Here is a 15,635-nt window from a genome sequence, read left to right on the forward strand (position 1 = left end):
CGCAAAACAGACCAAGTACAATCTTAAACCTCACCACTGTCCTTCCAGCCAATCATATAGCGTGACGTCTCAAACGTTTTAGGAAGTGTTAGACCCCCAAAGCCGAGCTGAACATCCGAGTGTGGTGTGTAAATTCAACAAAATAAAATATGACCGGCATAAAAACAATGGTATTGTGGTGCTGAAGGAAATGAGACGCAGGAGGTGTATCGCAAAATACTTGACTGAACATACACGTAAAACGAGGTACAGGGAACGGAAATGGGTTACCACATAAATACCACGTTCGCAACACACGCTTCTAGTCTCAGTTCCATGGGGGAAAACTTTAAGCGAAGACCACAGTATAATATCATAAACGTGAATCCACTGTGTATTCCTATGCAAGTTTACCTCATAACATCACGCCAAAAACACAACATGAGTATGTTCACGTCACTGAGGTGTAGAAGAGATCGTTCAGATTCAGGTAAATACAATGCAAATAATGCAAGGTATTTATTCTTTCTGGTGCAGCCTGGTACCAAATGATCCACGAACCGGTACCAGTTCACGGCCTGGGGGTTAGGGACCCCTGAACTAGATGACTGACAATATATTTGGACAAAATGTTTTATGATCAATTTAATTTTTAATCAAAAAGGTTCAGTTACATTTTTGCAGCGCTCCAAAATGCTTGTCATTGGTCTTCGTCAGATTCTTGGCATGTTTTCAGGTGGCACTCCTGGACCTCCAGTTCCTCAGCACTCACCATACCCGGGTCAATGGCAGCATACCGTGTTCCATGGAACTGATGCAAATGAATCTAAACATCAAGGAATTAGCGGCACTATGGTTATAATCAAAATTATGATGCAGAACAAAAAGCTATGAGGTTTCAGTGGAATACGTGTTTCCCGGTCACTGTCATTTTTTCATGCCTTCATTAATTTACTGGATATGAAGTGGGTATTGTGGGCTTGGTATATAATTGGCGGGAAAATGTTGTTTACGACTACATAAACATCGTTCTCACCTAGTGCAATGTCGATCTCCTTATTTATTTCTAGAAATGTGACCAAAGAAACATCCAGGGCAATAGATGAGGAAGCACATTCAAGTTATGGAGTGGCTCGGTCAGTCTCCTAACCTCAACCCAATAAAAAACATGATTTAATCACCTGAAGCTTTGTGTTTCCAAGCAGAACCCAAAAACCCAGAATGATGTAGACAATTTCTATAAGAGAGGTGTGACAAAATACCTCCTGAGCTGTACAATAAACCTGCTGGACCAACTAACTGTGCAGGACAAGGTTTGCTCCAAACTTAAGTTTTGTTTGGGTATCAGACATTTGCTTTAAGCAAAATTCACATTTTACAACTTTTATGTTCCAGATGGTTAATTTCTAATTCCTTTTCAAGTGAACAAACTGACAAATTAAGCAGGAGAGCCATTAGTCATTTTCCCCTGAAAGTGACGGGTTTCACAATTACAATTTTTGCTTTGAGAGCAGCAGTAAGTCTGTTGAAGGCCGTGGTTATAATTTGTTTGACTCCACTGATTTACAGATTTTGTCTTTCACACTGGCGGGTTGTTATCTGAAAACGACACCCACATTAAAGTTGGGTTTCCAAATAATGAGCAGTCACGATAAATTAACAAGCAACTGTTTGCAAGGCTTCATTTCGCACTGTCATACCTGTATGTAGAGGTTTACATCAGCACTTCGGCAAAGGTACGGGAAGTTTCCACCAGTTTTGAGATGAGCTCGTTTGGCATTTGGAAACAATTTATACATCTCTTCCTTTGCTTCTAAAGAGAGTGCACTCTGATCAAAAACCTAAGTGTAAAAATAAACACCATGACTTATCAGAGCTGCTGTATGAATGAATACTGTATTCATATTCACACGCATTCCCACTTACATCTATAATAGTCACAGCAACCTCTTTTATTTTATGTGGCTCCACATAAGAGTTCTGACAGTTTAGCGTTAACCTGGATGCCAGCTCTCTCTGGTTTAGGCTCTCCAGCTACAACACAGAAATTACACATTACTCACTTTCATGAAGGAACACAATATGAGCACAATATTCTTACCCTATCAACCATGAAGTCAATCGCACCGGCCATTTCTGGGTCGACTGGTCCTTTAGCAAAGTTCCCGAGAACAATCTTCTTCAACATGAAAGCTGGCATCAACCAAAAACTGAGCAAAGATAATAAAATTAATTTGTTTTATAGCATACTTACACCAAGCCATTTGATCCACACTTGACTTGGCTTAGAGTTGCCCTCCCACTCCTGTCCACCAATCACATCTAAGCAGCGTGCCTAACTTTTGCCCATTTAAATGTGCCACCACTTTATTATACACTGCTAAAAAAAAAATTAAAGAAACAGTTTTTTATCAGGGTATGGCATGAATTCAATTACACTTTTCTGAGTTTTGGTCAGGCACGTGGCAGAGGGGGTTGTTAATAACTTTCAGCTGCATTGGTGTTGATGGAATTAACAACAGGTAAACTAGAGGGGCAACAACGAGATGGTCCCCAAAACAGGACTGGTTTTGCAGGTGGAGGCTATTTCAAGCTCCTTCCTCTTGATCTTTTTTAACTGTTTTTCCACAAGTGCTGACTTTAGCAAGAGTCATTATCACAACTGGAAGCATGAGGCGATTTCTTAACCCTCCTGAAGTTACGCAGATTGTCCAACTCCTCCAGGATGACACATCCATGTGTGCTGTTGCAAGATTTGATGTGTCTCCCAGTACAATCTCCAGAGCATGGAGGAGATTCCAGGAGACAGGCAGTTACTCTAGGAGAGCTGCACAGGGCCGTAGACGGTCCTCATCCCATCAGCAGGACCGATATTCGCTGCTTTGTGCAAGGAGGAACAGGTTGAGCACTGCCCGAGCCCTACAGAATAACCTTCAGCAGGCTACTGGTGTGAATATTTTTGCCCAAACAGTCAGAAACAGACTTCACAAGGGTGGCCTCAGGGCACGACATCCTGTAGTGGGCCCTATGCTCACTACTCAGCACCGTGGAGCTCGATTGGCATTTGGCATAGAACACCAGAACTGGCAAGTCCGCCACTGGCGCCCTGTGCTTTTCACAGATGAGAGCAGGTTTACCCTGAGCACCTGTGATAGATGTGAAAGGGTCTGGAGAAGCCAAGGAGAGCGCTACGCTGCCTGCAACATCATTCAACATGACCGGTTCGGTGGTGGGTCAGTGATGGTCTGGGGAAGGCATTTCCATGGAGGGACGAACAGACCTCTACAGGCTAGAGAACGACAGTCTGACTGCCATTAGGTATCGGGATGAAATCCTTGCACCCATGGTCAGACCCTACGCTGGTGCAGTAGGTCCTGGGTTCCTCCTGATCCACAACATTCCCGGCCTCATTTGGCAAGAGTATGGAGACGAGGATCTGGAGGATGAAGGGATTGACACAATTGGATGACCCTCATCAGACGCCGCCAGGTTGCTCGTTAGACTTTGCAAGAGCTCACTGATGCCCTTAGACAGATCTGGGAGGACATCCCACAAGACACCATCTGTCGTCTCATTAGGAGCATGCCGCGACGTTGTCAAGCATGCATACAAGCATGTGAGGGCTACACAAGATATTGAAAAGAGTTTTGAATTGCAGAAATTGAATTTAGGCAAAATGGACGAGCCTGTCACATTTTTTTTTCACTTAGATTTTTTGGGTGTCTATATACTGAGCCCTCTGTAGGCTGAAAACTTTCATTTCCATCAAAAGATGTGGCATCCTTTTGTTCCTGAGACATTAAACTGTCCATATCAGTATAGATATCCAACTTGAAATGAGCTAAGAGAAAATAGCTTACATTTCATTTGAAGTCAACCACCTTCCCCCTGCTAACACTTATTTTTTAAATAATTTGTTCACGTACCTGTGTTAGTACAAAAATAGTAAAATATAAAGCAGGGGTCACCAACCTTTCTTAAACCGAGAGCTACTTCCTGGGTACTGATTAAGGCAAAGGGCTACCAGTTTGACACACTTCTGAAATAGCAAATTTGCTCAATTTAGCTTTCAGAATGTGTTATTATTGTCATTTCCAGTTCACATGGAAGTGTGATTTTAACAAGAATAGCAAAAATACAGTCAAACCTCGGTTTTCGACCACAATCCGTACGAGAAGCGAATCGGTCGAATTCCGAATCTTATTTTTCCCATTACAAATAATAGAAAAAAAATTTGTCCATTCCAAGACTAAAAAAAACACCTTTTTTTAAAAGCATTTTTACATTTGCGCATTTTTGTCTGATTGCGCAACTGCAGCGTTCCGCCGAACGTGCAACCGTAGCGCGTCGCCCACACCGCAACTGCACCGCGCTGGTCACATTATTGTGACAGAGCTGTCGCTGAAATTTAGAAAATATTTTTAAAGTCCTGATGTACTTTCCAGAATTTAAGTGGACCTAAGTGCACAGGGAGCTTAATTTTGTCCGATCGCGCAACTGCAGCGCACCGCCGAACGCACAATTGTAGCGCGTCGCCGACCACGTAACTGCACCACGCTGGTCGCATTATTGTGACAGAGCGGCCGCTGAAATTTAGAAAATATTTTTAAAGTCCTAACGGACTTTACAAAATTGAAGTGGACCTCAGTGCGCAGGGAGCTTAATTTGGTCCAATTGCGCAACCGCAGCGCGCTGGGCGCTCACTGTCGCATTGCTTTGTTTTTTAGGATGGCTTAACTGCTCCCACTTGCTTTCTTTGGAGGCATGATTAGGGGTTAATACAATCCTCAAAGTAACAAAAATACAATAACTACGAAGTCAGTCAGCATCCGGGCCACGCGGTCAGGTTTTCTCGGGTCCTCCCGGCTCATCTGGAGAGGTACGACCTCCGAATTTTGTTCAACAAATGAAGCCAAAAAAAACTCGAATTTTTAGTTCAAATTCCGATTTGTTTGAGAACCGGGACGTTCGGAAATCGAGGTTTGACTGTAAAATAAATAGATGTAGCTCACTGACATGCGCCGCTTTTTTGGCTAATTTTAGAACAGTCCTGCGGGCGACTCATGTGGTCCTCACGGGTGACCTGGTGCACGCGGGCACCGTGTTGGTGACCTCTAGTATAAAGTATAGTACCTGTATCAACCTGTGTTCTAGGGCTGTCACTATCAAATATTTTTTATAATCAATCAATTGAATAAAAGTTTTGTTGTATTGCAAAACACTTTTTTCCTTGATTACAGTCCATCCACCCATCCATCCATCCATCCATCCATCTTCTTCCGCTTATCCGGAGTCGGGTCGCGGGGGCAGCAGCTTTAGAAGGGCCTCCCAGACTTCCCTCTCCCCAGCCACTTCATCCAGCACATCCCGGGGGATCCCAAGGCGTTCCCAGGCCAGCCGAGAGACATAGTCTCTCCAGCGCGTCCTGGGTCGTCTCCGGGGTCTCCTACCGGTGGGACATGCCCGGAACACCTCCCCAGGGAGGCATCCAGGAGGCATCCTGAGATGCCCGAGCCACCTCATCTGGCTCCTCTCAACGTGGAGGGGCAGCGGCTCTATTCCGAGTCTCTCCCGGATGACCGAGCTTCTCACCCTATCTCTAAGGGAGAGCGAAGGAAACTCATTTCGGCCGCTTGCATCCTGGATCTCGTTCTTTCGGTCACGACCCATAGCTCGTGACCATAGGTGAGGGTAGGAGCGTAGATCGACTGGTAAATCGAGAGCTTTGCCATTTGGCTAAGCTCTCTCTTCACCACGACGGACCGGTACAGAGTCCGCATTACTGCCGACGCTGCACCGATCCGCCTGTCGATCTCGCGCTCCATCCTGCCCTCACTCGTGAACAAAACCCCAAGATACTTGAACTCCTCCACTTGGGGGAGGATCTCATCCCCGATCCGGAGAGGGCATTGCACCCTTTTCCGACCGAGGACCATGGACTCGGATTTGGAGGCGCTGACTCTCATCCCGATCGCTTCACACTCGGCTGCGAACCGCTCCAGTGAGAGCTGGAGATCACGGCCTAAAGAAGCCAACAGCACCACGTCATCTGCAAAAAGCAGTGACGCGATGCTGAGGTCCCCAAACCGGACACCCTCAACGCCTCGGCTGCACCTAGAAATTCTGTCCATAAAAATTATGAACACAATCGGTGACAAAGGGCAGCCTTGGCGAAGTCCAACCCTCACTGGGAACGAATCCGACTTACTGCCGGAAATGTGGACCAAACTCTGGCATCGGTGATACAGGGATCGAACCGCCCTTATCAGTTGGCTCGGCACCCCGTACTCCCGAAGCACCCTCCTCAGAACCTCCCGAGGGACACGGTCGAACGCCTTCTCCAAGTCCACAAAACACATGTGGACTGGTTGGGCGAACTCCCATGCACCCTCGAGGATCCTGCCGAGGGTGTAGAGCTGGTTCACTGTTCCACGGCCAGGACGAAAGCCACACTGCTCGTCCTGAATCCGAGGCTCGACCTCCCAACGGATCCTCCTCTCCAGCACCCCTGAATAGACCTTACCAGGGAGGCTGAGGAGTGTGATTCCCCTGTAATTGGAACACATCCTCCGGTCCCCCTTCATAAAGAGGGAAACCACCAACCCAGTCTGCCAATCCAGAGGCACCGTCCCCGATGTCCACGCAATGCTGTAGAGGCGTGTCAGCCATGACAGCCCCACAACATCCAGAGCCTTTAAGAACTCCGGGCGGATCTCATCCACCCCCGGGGCCCGGCCACCGAGGAGTTTTTTAACTACCTCAGTGACTTCGACCTCAGAGTCTTCAGGCCCTGCCTCCACAATCAAAGGCGTGTCGGTGGAATTGAGGAGGTCTTCGAAGTATTCCCCTCACCGACTCACGACGTCCCGAGTCGGGGTCAGCAGCACACCATCTCCACTGTAAACAGTGTTGACCGTGCACTGCTTCCCCCTCCTGAGACGCCGGATGGTGGACCAGAATTTCCTCGAAGCCGTCCGGAAGTCATTCCCCATGGCCTCGCCAAACTCCTCCCACGCCCGAGTTTTTGCCTCAGCAACCGCCGAAGCCGCGTTCCGCTTGGCCATCCGATACCCGTCAGCTGCTTCCGGAGTCCTGAAGGCCACAACGGCCCGATAGGACTTCTTCTTCAGCTTGACGGCATCCATTACCGCCAGTGTCCACCAGCGAGTTCGGGGATTGCCGCCACGACAGGCACTGACCACCTTACGGCCACAGCTCCGGTCAGCTGCCTCAACAATGGAGGCGCGGAACATGGTCCACTCAGACTCAATGTCCCCCGCCTCCTCCGGGATGTGGGAAAAGCACTGCCGGAGGTGGGAGTTGAAGCTCTTCCTAACAGGGGATTCTGCTAGACGTTCCCAGCAGACCACAGAGCGTTTGGGTCTGCCAGGTCGGACCGGCATCTTCAACCCACCACCAGGTGGTGATCAGTTGACAGCTCCGCCCCTCTCTTCACCCGAGTGTCCAAAACATGCGGCCGCAAATCCGATGACACAAAGTCGATCAACGAACTGCGGCCTAGGGTGTCCTGGTGCCAAGTGCACACATGGACACCCTTATGCTTGAACATGGTGTTCATTATAGAAAATCCGTGTCGAGCACAGAAGTCCAACAATAGAACACCGCTCGGGTTCAGATCGGGGGGGGCCGTTCCTCCCAATCACGCCCTTCCAGGTCTCGCTGTCATTCCCACGTGAGCGTTGAAGTCACCCGGTAGAACGATGGAGTCCCCAGAAGGAGCGCTCTCCAGCACTTCCTTCAGGGACTCCAAAACGGGTGGGTACTCTGAGCTGCCTTTCGGTGCATAGACACAAACAACAGTCAGGACCTGTCTCCCCACCCGAAGGCGGAGGGAGGCTACCCTCTCGCTCACCGGAGTGAACTCCAATGTGCAGGCGCCCAGCCGGGGGGGAAATAAGTATGCCAACACCTGCTCGACGCCTCTCACCATGGGCAACTCCAGAGTGGAAGAGAGTCCAGCCACTCTCGAGAGGGCTTGATTACAGTTGATTAACCAATTATTATTGTTTACATGGTGTTGTTTAGTGATGAAAACAACAACAAAACAATATTTGAGGAATATTATGTGTGAAGCATTGACCTTTTTAAACTGATTCAGGTACACATTTAGACATTGTTTTCCAAAGTAAAAGCTTATGTGCAAATGGATTATTTTGGTTGAAATCAAAACATAATAAAACTACTAAAATCAGAGAATACAATTGAGGCTGAAAGTAAAGGATATGTATAATTTTACAACAACAACAAAAAAGACTAAACTATTACTCAATTATCAAAATAGTGGTTGATTAAAGTGATCATTGATTAGTTGTGGATTAATCAATTAATTTGACATCTCTACATTGTTCTTATTTCATATATCGGCCAGATACTGTGATCCCTCATTTATCGCTGATAATGAGTTCCATGAAAGGAGAAAATCCGCGATGTGGAGTCAATTTTTTATGCTATCCGCACAAGACTTTTGTAATTATATTTGTAAACACTTTATAGTATTTTCAAACACTTTTTGAACATTTTAAAGTTAAACCGACCTTCAGAAACATTCTTTAGGGCTTCACTAAAACTCACAAAGTCACAAAAAAACTACCGTGAACTGCGCGCGCTAATCATTCTCCCACCTGTGCCCTTGTTACTGGCTGATTAGTAGCAAGGGTGGTTTGTCTGCCTTGATACACGTATCATCTTATTCAATATAATTTCCTTTATTTATTTATTTATTTATTTATTTATTTATTTATTTATTACGTTAATAAACCGTTGACGTTATTTCTAGTTTTTTTTATCTTTTATCCATTTACTTGAAAACAGGCAATTTTGAAAGAAATGAAAAGTAAATTGTGATAATACTCGAGATAAGATGATGAACACCTTCACCTACCTCTCTAGTCTGGCGATATAGGATGATAAAATATTAACCTACAAAATTTACTTCCATAAACACACCACCACCTGAGGTCTTTTTTGGTGCACATCACTGGATGTTGTGCTTTGTGTACAGGCACATCATTAGAAGCTGCAGTTGTCTTTGTAAAGCAGGGGTGTCAAACTCCAGTCCTCGGGGGCCACATTCCTACGTTTTCCAAATTTCCCTCGTTAAACACACCTGATTCAATTATCAGGCTCCTGCAGAACGTGAGGATGAACTGATGATTTGAATCAGGTGTGTTTAAGGAGGGAAACTTGAAAAACATCTCGGAATGTGGCCCTCGAGGACTGGAGTTTGAGACCCCTGTTGTAAAGTGAATGATTACTGTATCTTCCGCACCACAAGGCGCTTCAAGTTAAAAGGCGCTTCAGGTTAAAAGGCACTTCAGGTTAAAAGGCGCAGACTCAATTACGAGGGCTTTTCTGTATTATATACCGCATAATACAGCGCATGCATGCCATGACTTATAGTAAAAATAAACATTACAGGAGCAAGACGGTTCCGTTGTACTTTATTTGACTATTTAATCCTGTACTGTATTGTACTCACATTGTTAATATTAATTCACAAATCTATCATAATCCTCATTGTTAGGGTTGATAGATTAGTTTGATCCTATGATTATGTTGGAATTTAACCTGTAATAATTAACCTAACTTGTCCTGTCTTAACAAAGTAGTAGAACAAAGTGCTAAGATCCTTTGAACTGATTGACCAGCTGCAGAGGAAGCAATCAAAGTTGTTCTGTTTACACAACATCGTAAAACACCCCCTGCTCTGATTTGACCAGAGGCCAGGGGTTCACCAAACCTGTCCACTCTCCCCCTCACCCTGCTTCTCTCAATAAATATGCTTTTGCAAGAATCCAAAGTCAGACTTCGTTTGAACATCGCCGTATGCACAATGACGAACAATCTCTCCACTTGCAAGTGTCAAAGGGCATACTGTCTCCCGTGTGGTTCTTGCAAATAAATATGAGTGAGCACCACTCCAACACTCATCTTCTGTATCCAAATTAAACAGTTGGGCAAGTTCACCATTAAACATGCCAAATTCCCTCTCGTCATTGTCTCGTCATTGTCATGTTGTTCATCTGCAATGATTCTGGCTTTCCAGAAAGCTCTAATTGTGCCTTGTAAGCATGTCTCTTGTTTCTCATGTCTATGAAATCTAAGAGGGTCCTAATACTGTTTGCTTTACACAAATGATTTACAGTCCTTCGATTGTTTTTTTTCCCCCAATCTACATAAAACGTAATGCCCTCTGATGGGTTCATCGGGTCTACATATTATGCCTGTCTATTACAGAAGCCGTACAAAAAAAACATTATAAATTTTGGAATTCGGTCCACACAAAGGGCGCACCCTATTAAAAGATGCACCTTAGTTTTTTGAGAAATTTAAAGGCTTTTAAGTGCGCCTTATGGTGCGGAAAATACGATATATAAAAAGATCATAATTGAGCTTCAAGCCCAGCAGTGTGAACGTAGCCTGAGACTGCTGTGGACTTGTTTTGACGATAGAATTGTTGTGTTGTTTTTATTATTGTGCAGTGTGGCAGTGATCATGATTAATTGGCAGACGAGTGGTTGCACTTATAGAATATATGCTTTGCACAAGCATGTGCCCCAGTGTAACAGTGCTAGTCGTTATATATTGTATATTATGCAGGTATAATCAATAATGTGAAATACTGCAATTGTATGACACATCCACATTGCAAGCACTTGCTTGTGCAATCATGTCGGTCATGGTGTTCTGATTTTGACCACTCTCACAGGCCAACTTTAAATGTCATGTGGCCTCAGACAATGCACGGACTGCCGAGTGTGAGTATGCCCTTACGTTATATTATTAATAATAAAAAAAATAGGGAAAACCTGTTTGCTGTCCATGTCTGGTTAAAGATGGAGGTATCACTGAATGAATTACACAGTATCAAAGAGTGCACCCTGGGGGACTTGCAAGTGAACTCTGCAAACTTCTGGGCCAGGAAGCCACCCAAGGATGCACCAAAAAGATGAACCTTGAGCATGGCAAGACAGGAAAATCATTAGAAAAACTAAAAGGACAGGTGCACACAACAAACAAACAAATAAACAAACAAACAGTATTTTTTTCTAAATCTGTGCTTTCTAAAGTGGCTATTTATAGCAATTTACTTGGGTGTTCAATGTGACACCTGATGTGTATGCAGGCATTTCAAAGATAAACAATTATGGAAAAATAGTTCACAAATCTGTAAATATGAAAAGGGTTAATGAGAATATACACGTTAAGATGAAATACATAACAGGCAAAATATAAGTGTAAAAAAAAAAGCTTACTTTATCTAACTGCAAGTGATCGAGAAGCTTCCTAAATCCATCACAGAACTCTATGAGATCCCAGTACACTGGATACTGAAGCTGAAACAAACAAAATACTCGTACCGTCTTCAGAAATAAATAAACAAACAAACAAACAAACAAACACTACAGGGTATGTTTCGTCTCTACCGCTACTAGTGGCACTTGTCTTTGTCCATTTATCATTTTTTAAATTTGGCACTTGTATTCTTGCAGTCTTGTATGCTGCTGTGACAAGTAAATTTCCCCGCTGTGGTATGAATAAAGTTCTATCATCATCATCATCATCATCGGGCAATCTGAACCTGGTCAATCAAAAGAACAGGCTACAATTATTATTATTATTATTGATATGACTAAGAAAGAACCAGCTGTCATTCCAGGAATCATTCCAGTTCAAGCAGAGTATTGATATGTGCACCCACTGACGACTGAAAGAAAAAAAAATCCACTCCAAACATGCGCGTAGAGCGTAAGTAAGTGCTGTACTTTTCCAGGTCTTTTCCACACCAATTTCTGTTAAACTCACAGATATTACTCTGTAGCCCCAGACTGTCAAAGCCAACATCTGTTGGAAGAACACTTCTGCAGTTCCACTGACAGGCGGAAGGAACATGATAGGGCACCTGATGCTCTTCGGGCCTGCATCATACAAGGACCAGACCTTGCTGTCATCATCATCAACAATAATCTAGAAAGGGGGAAATGAGAACATGTATACAATTTAAATAATTTAAAAAAAAATCTACCATACATTACGTTTGAATGTACTATGTACATATGCTTAACATAACTATAAATGCAAAAAAACATTTTGCATCATCACTGTTGAGTAAAGAAAACGTACAATTATACCAGTAACTAGTATAGCAGAGGACATGACCCATGAATCCGGAAAGTTTGTGCGACTGAATAATGATGAAAAAGGATTTATACTCTTCTACATTAAAAGCATTTTGAAAGCATTATCCTTATAATTGCCAGTAGTATTCCAGTATCAGTACCATAAAATTGAAAATATTTCAACTTTTGTAATTTTCTGAATATAAAGTGGGGATGAGTAGAGAAGTACACATAAATCTTTGGTGACAACATTTTTTCAGACATTATGCTTTTCATAGACTGTGCTTTTTTGCCTGGGCTGGTTTGCATTCACCAACCACTAGTGCAGTAAACTTTTTTTTTTTTCAAAAAGGAGGAACATGAATCTTGACATGGTGGAGTGCCACCCAAATCACAGAAATCCGCCGCTATTCTGCATTTTTATAGCACAATAGACAAGTAACTATCTATGTTACAGCACGCATTACGTCAGTGATCACGTGCCCGCTTAAAACGTCATTGTTTTGATACTGAGCTTCTATGTTTTTTTCAGTTCAGATGGAAAAACCGATTCCAACAAGATTCATTTGTGACAGCCATAATCGCGTGACAAAATACGAAAGCCGTTTGGCCCAGAGAGAATCTCTCTTCAGCTTTAGGATGCCGCTGATGGACGCTGGATGATATTCTGTGCAACATTGCAAAACATGGCTTCGATTTTACCCTTGTTTACAATGTAGAGTGGGACCCTGGTTAAAGCAGTTAATTTCAAAACTTAAACCTTTGTGGAGTTGTTGCGAGTATTATGACTGCTTGTTTGCAACTGGCAGCTCTAGCTCTGTATGTCTGACACGTGTATGCAGACTGAACATTCACGTGAAGAAGCATTCTGGTAGGAAAGCAGGAGCGAGCGGAAGTAGTAAGAATGTGAGTAACTAGGATGGGAACGAACGAGACAATATTGAGTCGAGTGTAAGAAGCCAGAGGAAAAAAGAGTGCCAAATTAACCTGTGGCGTGTGAGAGTCTGTGTGCGTGCGTGCGTGCGTGTGTGTGTGTGTGCGATGACTGCGACCCTGTAGGCAACTCTGACATTGGAGAAACATCTCCCTTGCATTCCCTGCTCAGCCACTGCCGTGATCACAGTTTGCTTCTTACTTTGTTTCCTTATTTAAGAAAGGTTATATGGAAGTATTCATTAGTGTCTGCTTCTGGGTCTTAACACCACCAACCTCACTAATTACAGTTTGGTCAATAAATCATATATGTATTCAGAATTTGGAACACCGTATACTTACTCGTTTTAGAGGAACTGCGCTTCTGAACCAGTTATAGTCTGGAGAATCTTTGATTCCTTCCATCTGTTGAACACATTCCGAAATGGGAAAACTTAAGAACAATGAATTGCAAAAATAAAAGGAAATCGAGAACGATACTATTGTTTTGAAGCAAATCTTCCTTTGTGATCACCAAATATGATTAGCTTAATGACAAGTGGACAGTGAAAGTTACTCTACATAAAATGTTACGTTTGCACAATTTACGTTGCGCTTTTACAGCAAGAGAAACTGAAATGTCATGGTAAGGCTGGGCTATTTATACAAATTTAATTGATACTTTCATTTTGAAGTCTTTGTTTTTTAAATGTTTTAATCGAACCAAAACAATTAATGTGCAGAATGCTGCATTCCATTTACAAGTTCTTGACGCGAAAGTACCCTGAATGCACCCTGTTGCTAGCATAGCATGCGTGTAAGCACAACTGATTATCCCATTCCTAAGCATCCTTTAAGTTATTTAATGACACCTCAGTTGTACTTTACTGTAAAACTAGACACTCAACAAAAATGATTACACACATTGTGTCTATTAATATTTTTAATTTCATGGACTCTGTATCAGGCATTAACTAGAACTCTGTCTATCCATCCATCCATCTGTCCTTCCGTCCATCCGTCCACCATATATAAGTAGCAGACTTTGGAGTGCTCAATCGGCCTATCAAGCATGTTTTTTGGGATGTGGGAGGAAACCGGAGTGCCCGGAGAAAACCCACGCGGACACGGGGAGAACATGCAAACTCCACACAGGGAGGGCCGGAGGTGGAATCGAACCCGCACCCTCCTAACTGTGAGGCGGACGTGCTACCCAGTGCGCCACCGAGCCGTAACATATCAACAGTTATTCAAATAACTACATCATAAATAAGTTGACATCGTTTCTAATTTGCGGATTTCTGTTTTTTGCGGGTGGTTCTGGAACACATCTCCGGTGAGAAACGAGGGATCACTATACATACATACATACATACATACATACATACATACATACATACATACATACACACGCACACGCACACGCACACGCACACACACGCACGCGCACGCACACACACACACACACACACACACACACACACGTATTAATTTCCATCTAATATAAACATATTAGCGTATCTTTAGTACTAAGTGACAGATTTTATTGTGTTTAATAAACTAAAGGTGAAGAATGTCAGAGTGGTCCTTAGACCTAATGTATTTCTGCATGCAACCCTCTGGGGAAAAATTTGTTTTTCTGAATGCAATCCTCTGTGAAAAAAGTTTGACTAACTCCGCCTTTAATTACTAAAATGCAAACAACTGAGGAGTAAGGCATAATTGCAATGTGTATTTATTATTTACTTTATTTACATTTAATGAAATGCCGTAAAAATGAAATGTTCTGTTTTGCTAATTGTATTCGTGATGCAAGTATGTTGCCGTTAAACAATAATATAGTCGTTATTCACTGGCACGACGTTCTTTATCTAAATAATTTGGCGAGTTATACGAAAAATACTCAACTCGTGTACGTCATGTATTGGCTAGCTTACGGTATTGCAGCTATTCGCTTGTGACATGCAACAAATTACATGGGTATGAAAATACGTATGCTTGTTTACCGTTTGGTTGCGGGTGTTCGCTAATGCGTCCATCTCAGTTTAGTCGTTCGCGCCATCACATGACATGACATGAGTTTGCCAGCTTTCACCATAGCTTCCGCAAACAAGTATTTCTTCATCGACTTTGAGGTGAATGGCGGTTGGCCACCAGGATCCTGCCGCATTACCGCCACTTATCGGACTGGATTGTAAATGAGCAGATTAGCGGGGATGATCTTGTTTAAACTTTGTTTTGTAATATTTCGAAAATTTCGCTACAATATAGTAATGAACATTTGTTTGAATCATTATTTCAAGTGTGTGTTAAATACGTCGTTATATAATGGAAGGTTCTCTCAAAAGAAAGCCTGTTTTTGACATGCTTGAGAAATATTGTAATCGTGAAAATAGTGTTGGCTCGAGAGTGAACGATTCGTTCAAAAGAATGAATGTTTTCAGTGAACGAGAGTGAACGAATCAATTTAGGAAGTTCATGACTTCAACCAGTAAATGTCGGTAATGCCCATTGAAGCTGGTGCCACCTCGCCGCAAAACAAAACGAAGAAGAAAATGACGTAACTTCCCGTTCATGAACGAGTCGTGAATTGCATTTGCCGTT

At 43.3% G+C, this 15,635-nt stretch overlaps 1 protein-coding gene across 3 annotated transcripts; it reads right to left on the minus strand.

The window, feature by feature from the left end:
• Positions 1–611: 611 nt before the first annotated feature.
• Positions 612–15,258, minus strand: spg21 (SPG21 abhydrolase domain containing, maspardin). Of its 3 annotated transcripts, none has more exons than XM_085907875.1 (9): positions 15,038–15,237; positions 13,395–13,457; positions 11,806–11,967; positions 11,256–11,336; positions 10,809–10,954; positions 2,081–2,189; positions 1,906–2,013; positions 1,680–1,820; positions 612–805 (listed from the first exon to the last, which is right to left on the minus strand). In XM_085907875.1, the coding sequence occupies exons 1-9, from the start codon at positions 15,068–15,070 to the stop codon at positions 680–682; spliced, it is 969 nt and encodes a 322-aa protein (XP_085764001.1). In that variant the 5' UTR covers positions 15,071–15,237; the 3' UTR covers positions 612–679. The 3 variants fall into 3 exon arrangements, 2 of the variants coding, with proteins under 2 accessions (XP_085764001.1, XP_085764002.1); XM_085907876.1 differs by lacking the exon at positions 612–805 and adding an exon at positions 812–1,124 and having other exon boundaries at positions 15,038–15,258; XR_015065683.1 differs by lacking the exons at positions 612–805; positions 1,680–1,820; positions 10,809–10,954; ... (2 more) ...; positions 13,395–13,457; positions 15,038–15,237 and having other exon boundaries at positions 1,965–2,013; positions 2,081–10,793.
• Between the last annotated feature and the right edge of the window lie 377 nt (positions 15,259–15,635).

This window comes from Syngnathus leptorhynchus, chromosome 3 (genome assembly GCF_054491065.1).
Source record: "Syngnathus leptorhynchus isolate UIUO chromosome 3, UIUO_Slep, whole genome shotgun sequence".
NCBI classification, from domain to species: domain Eukaryota; kingdom Metazoa; phylum Chordata; class Actinopteri; order Syngnathiformes; family Syngnathidae; genus Syngnathus; species Syngnathus leptorhynchus.

Excerpts from the sequence above, each read along its gene's own strand:
- spg21 (XM_085907875.1), bottom strand. The coding sequence starts at position 15,070 with ATGGACGCATTAGCGAACACCCGCAACCAAACG. Across the intron at positions 13,458-15,037 it reads CGAACACCCGCAACCAAACG|ATGGAAGGAATCAAAGATTC; the intron begins GTAAACAAGCAT and ends TGTGTTCAACAG. Across the intron at positions 10,955-11,255 it reads ATCACTTGCAGTTAGATAAA|GTTCATCTTTTTGGTGCATC; the intron begins GTAAGCTTTTTT and ends GCCATGCTCAAG.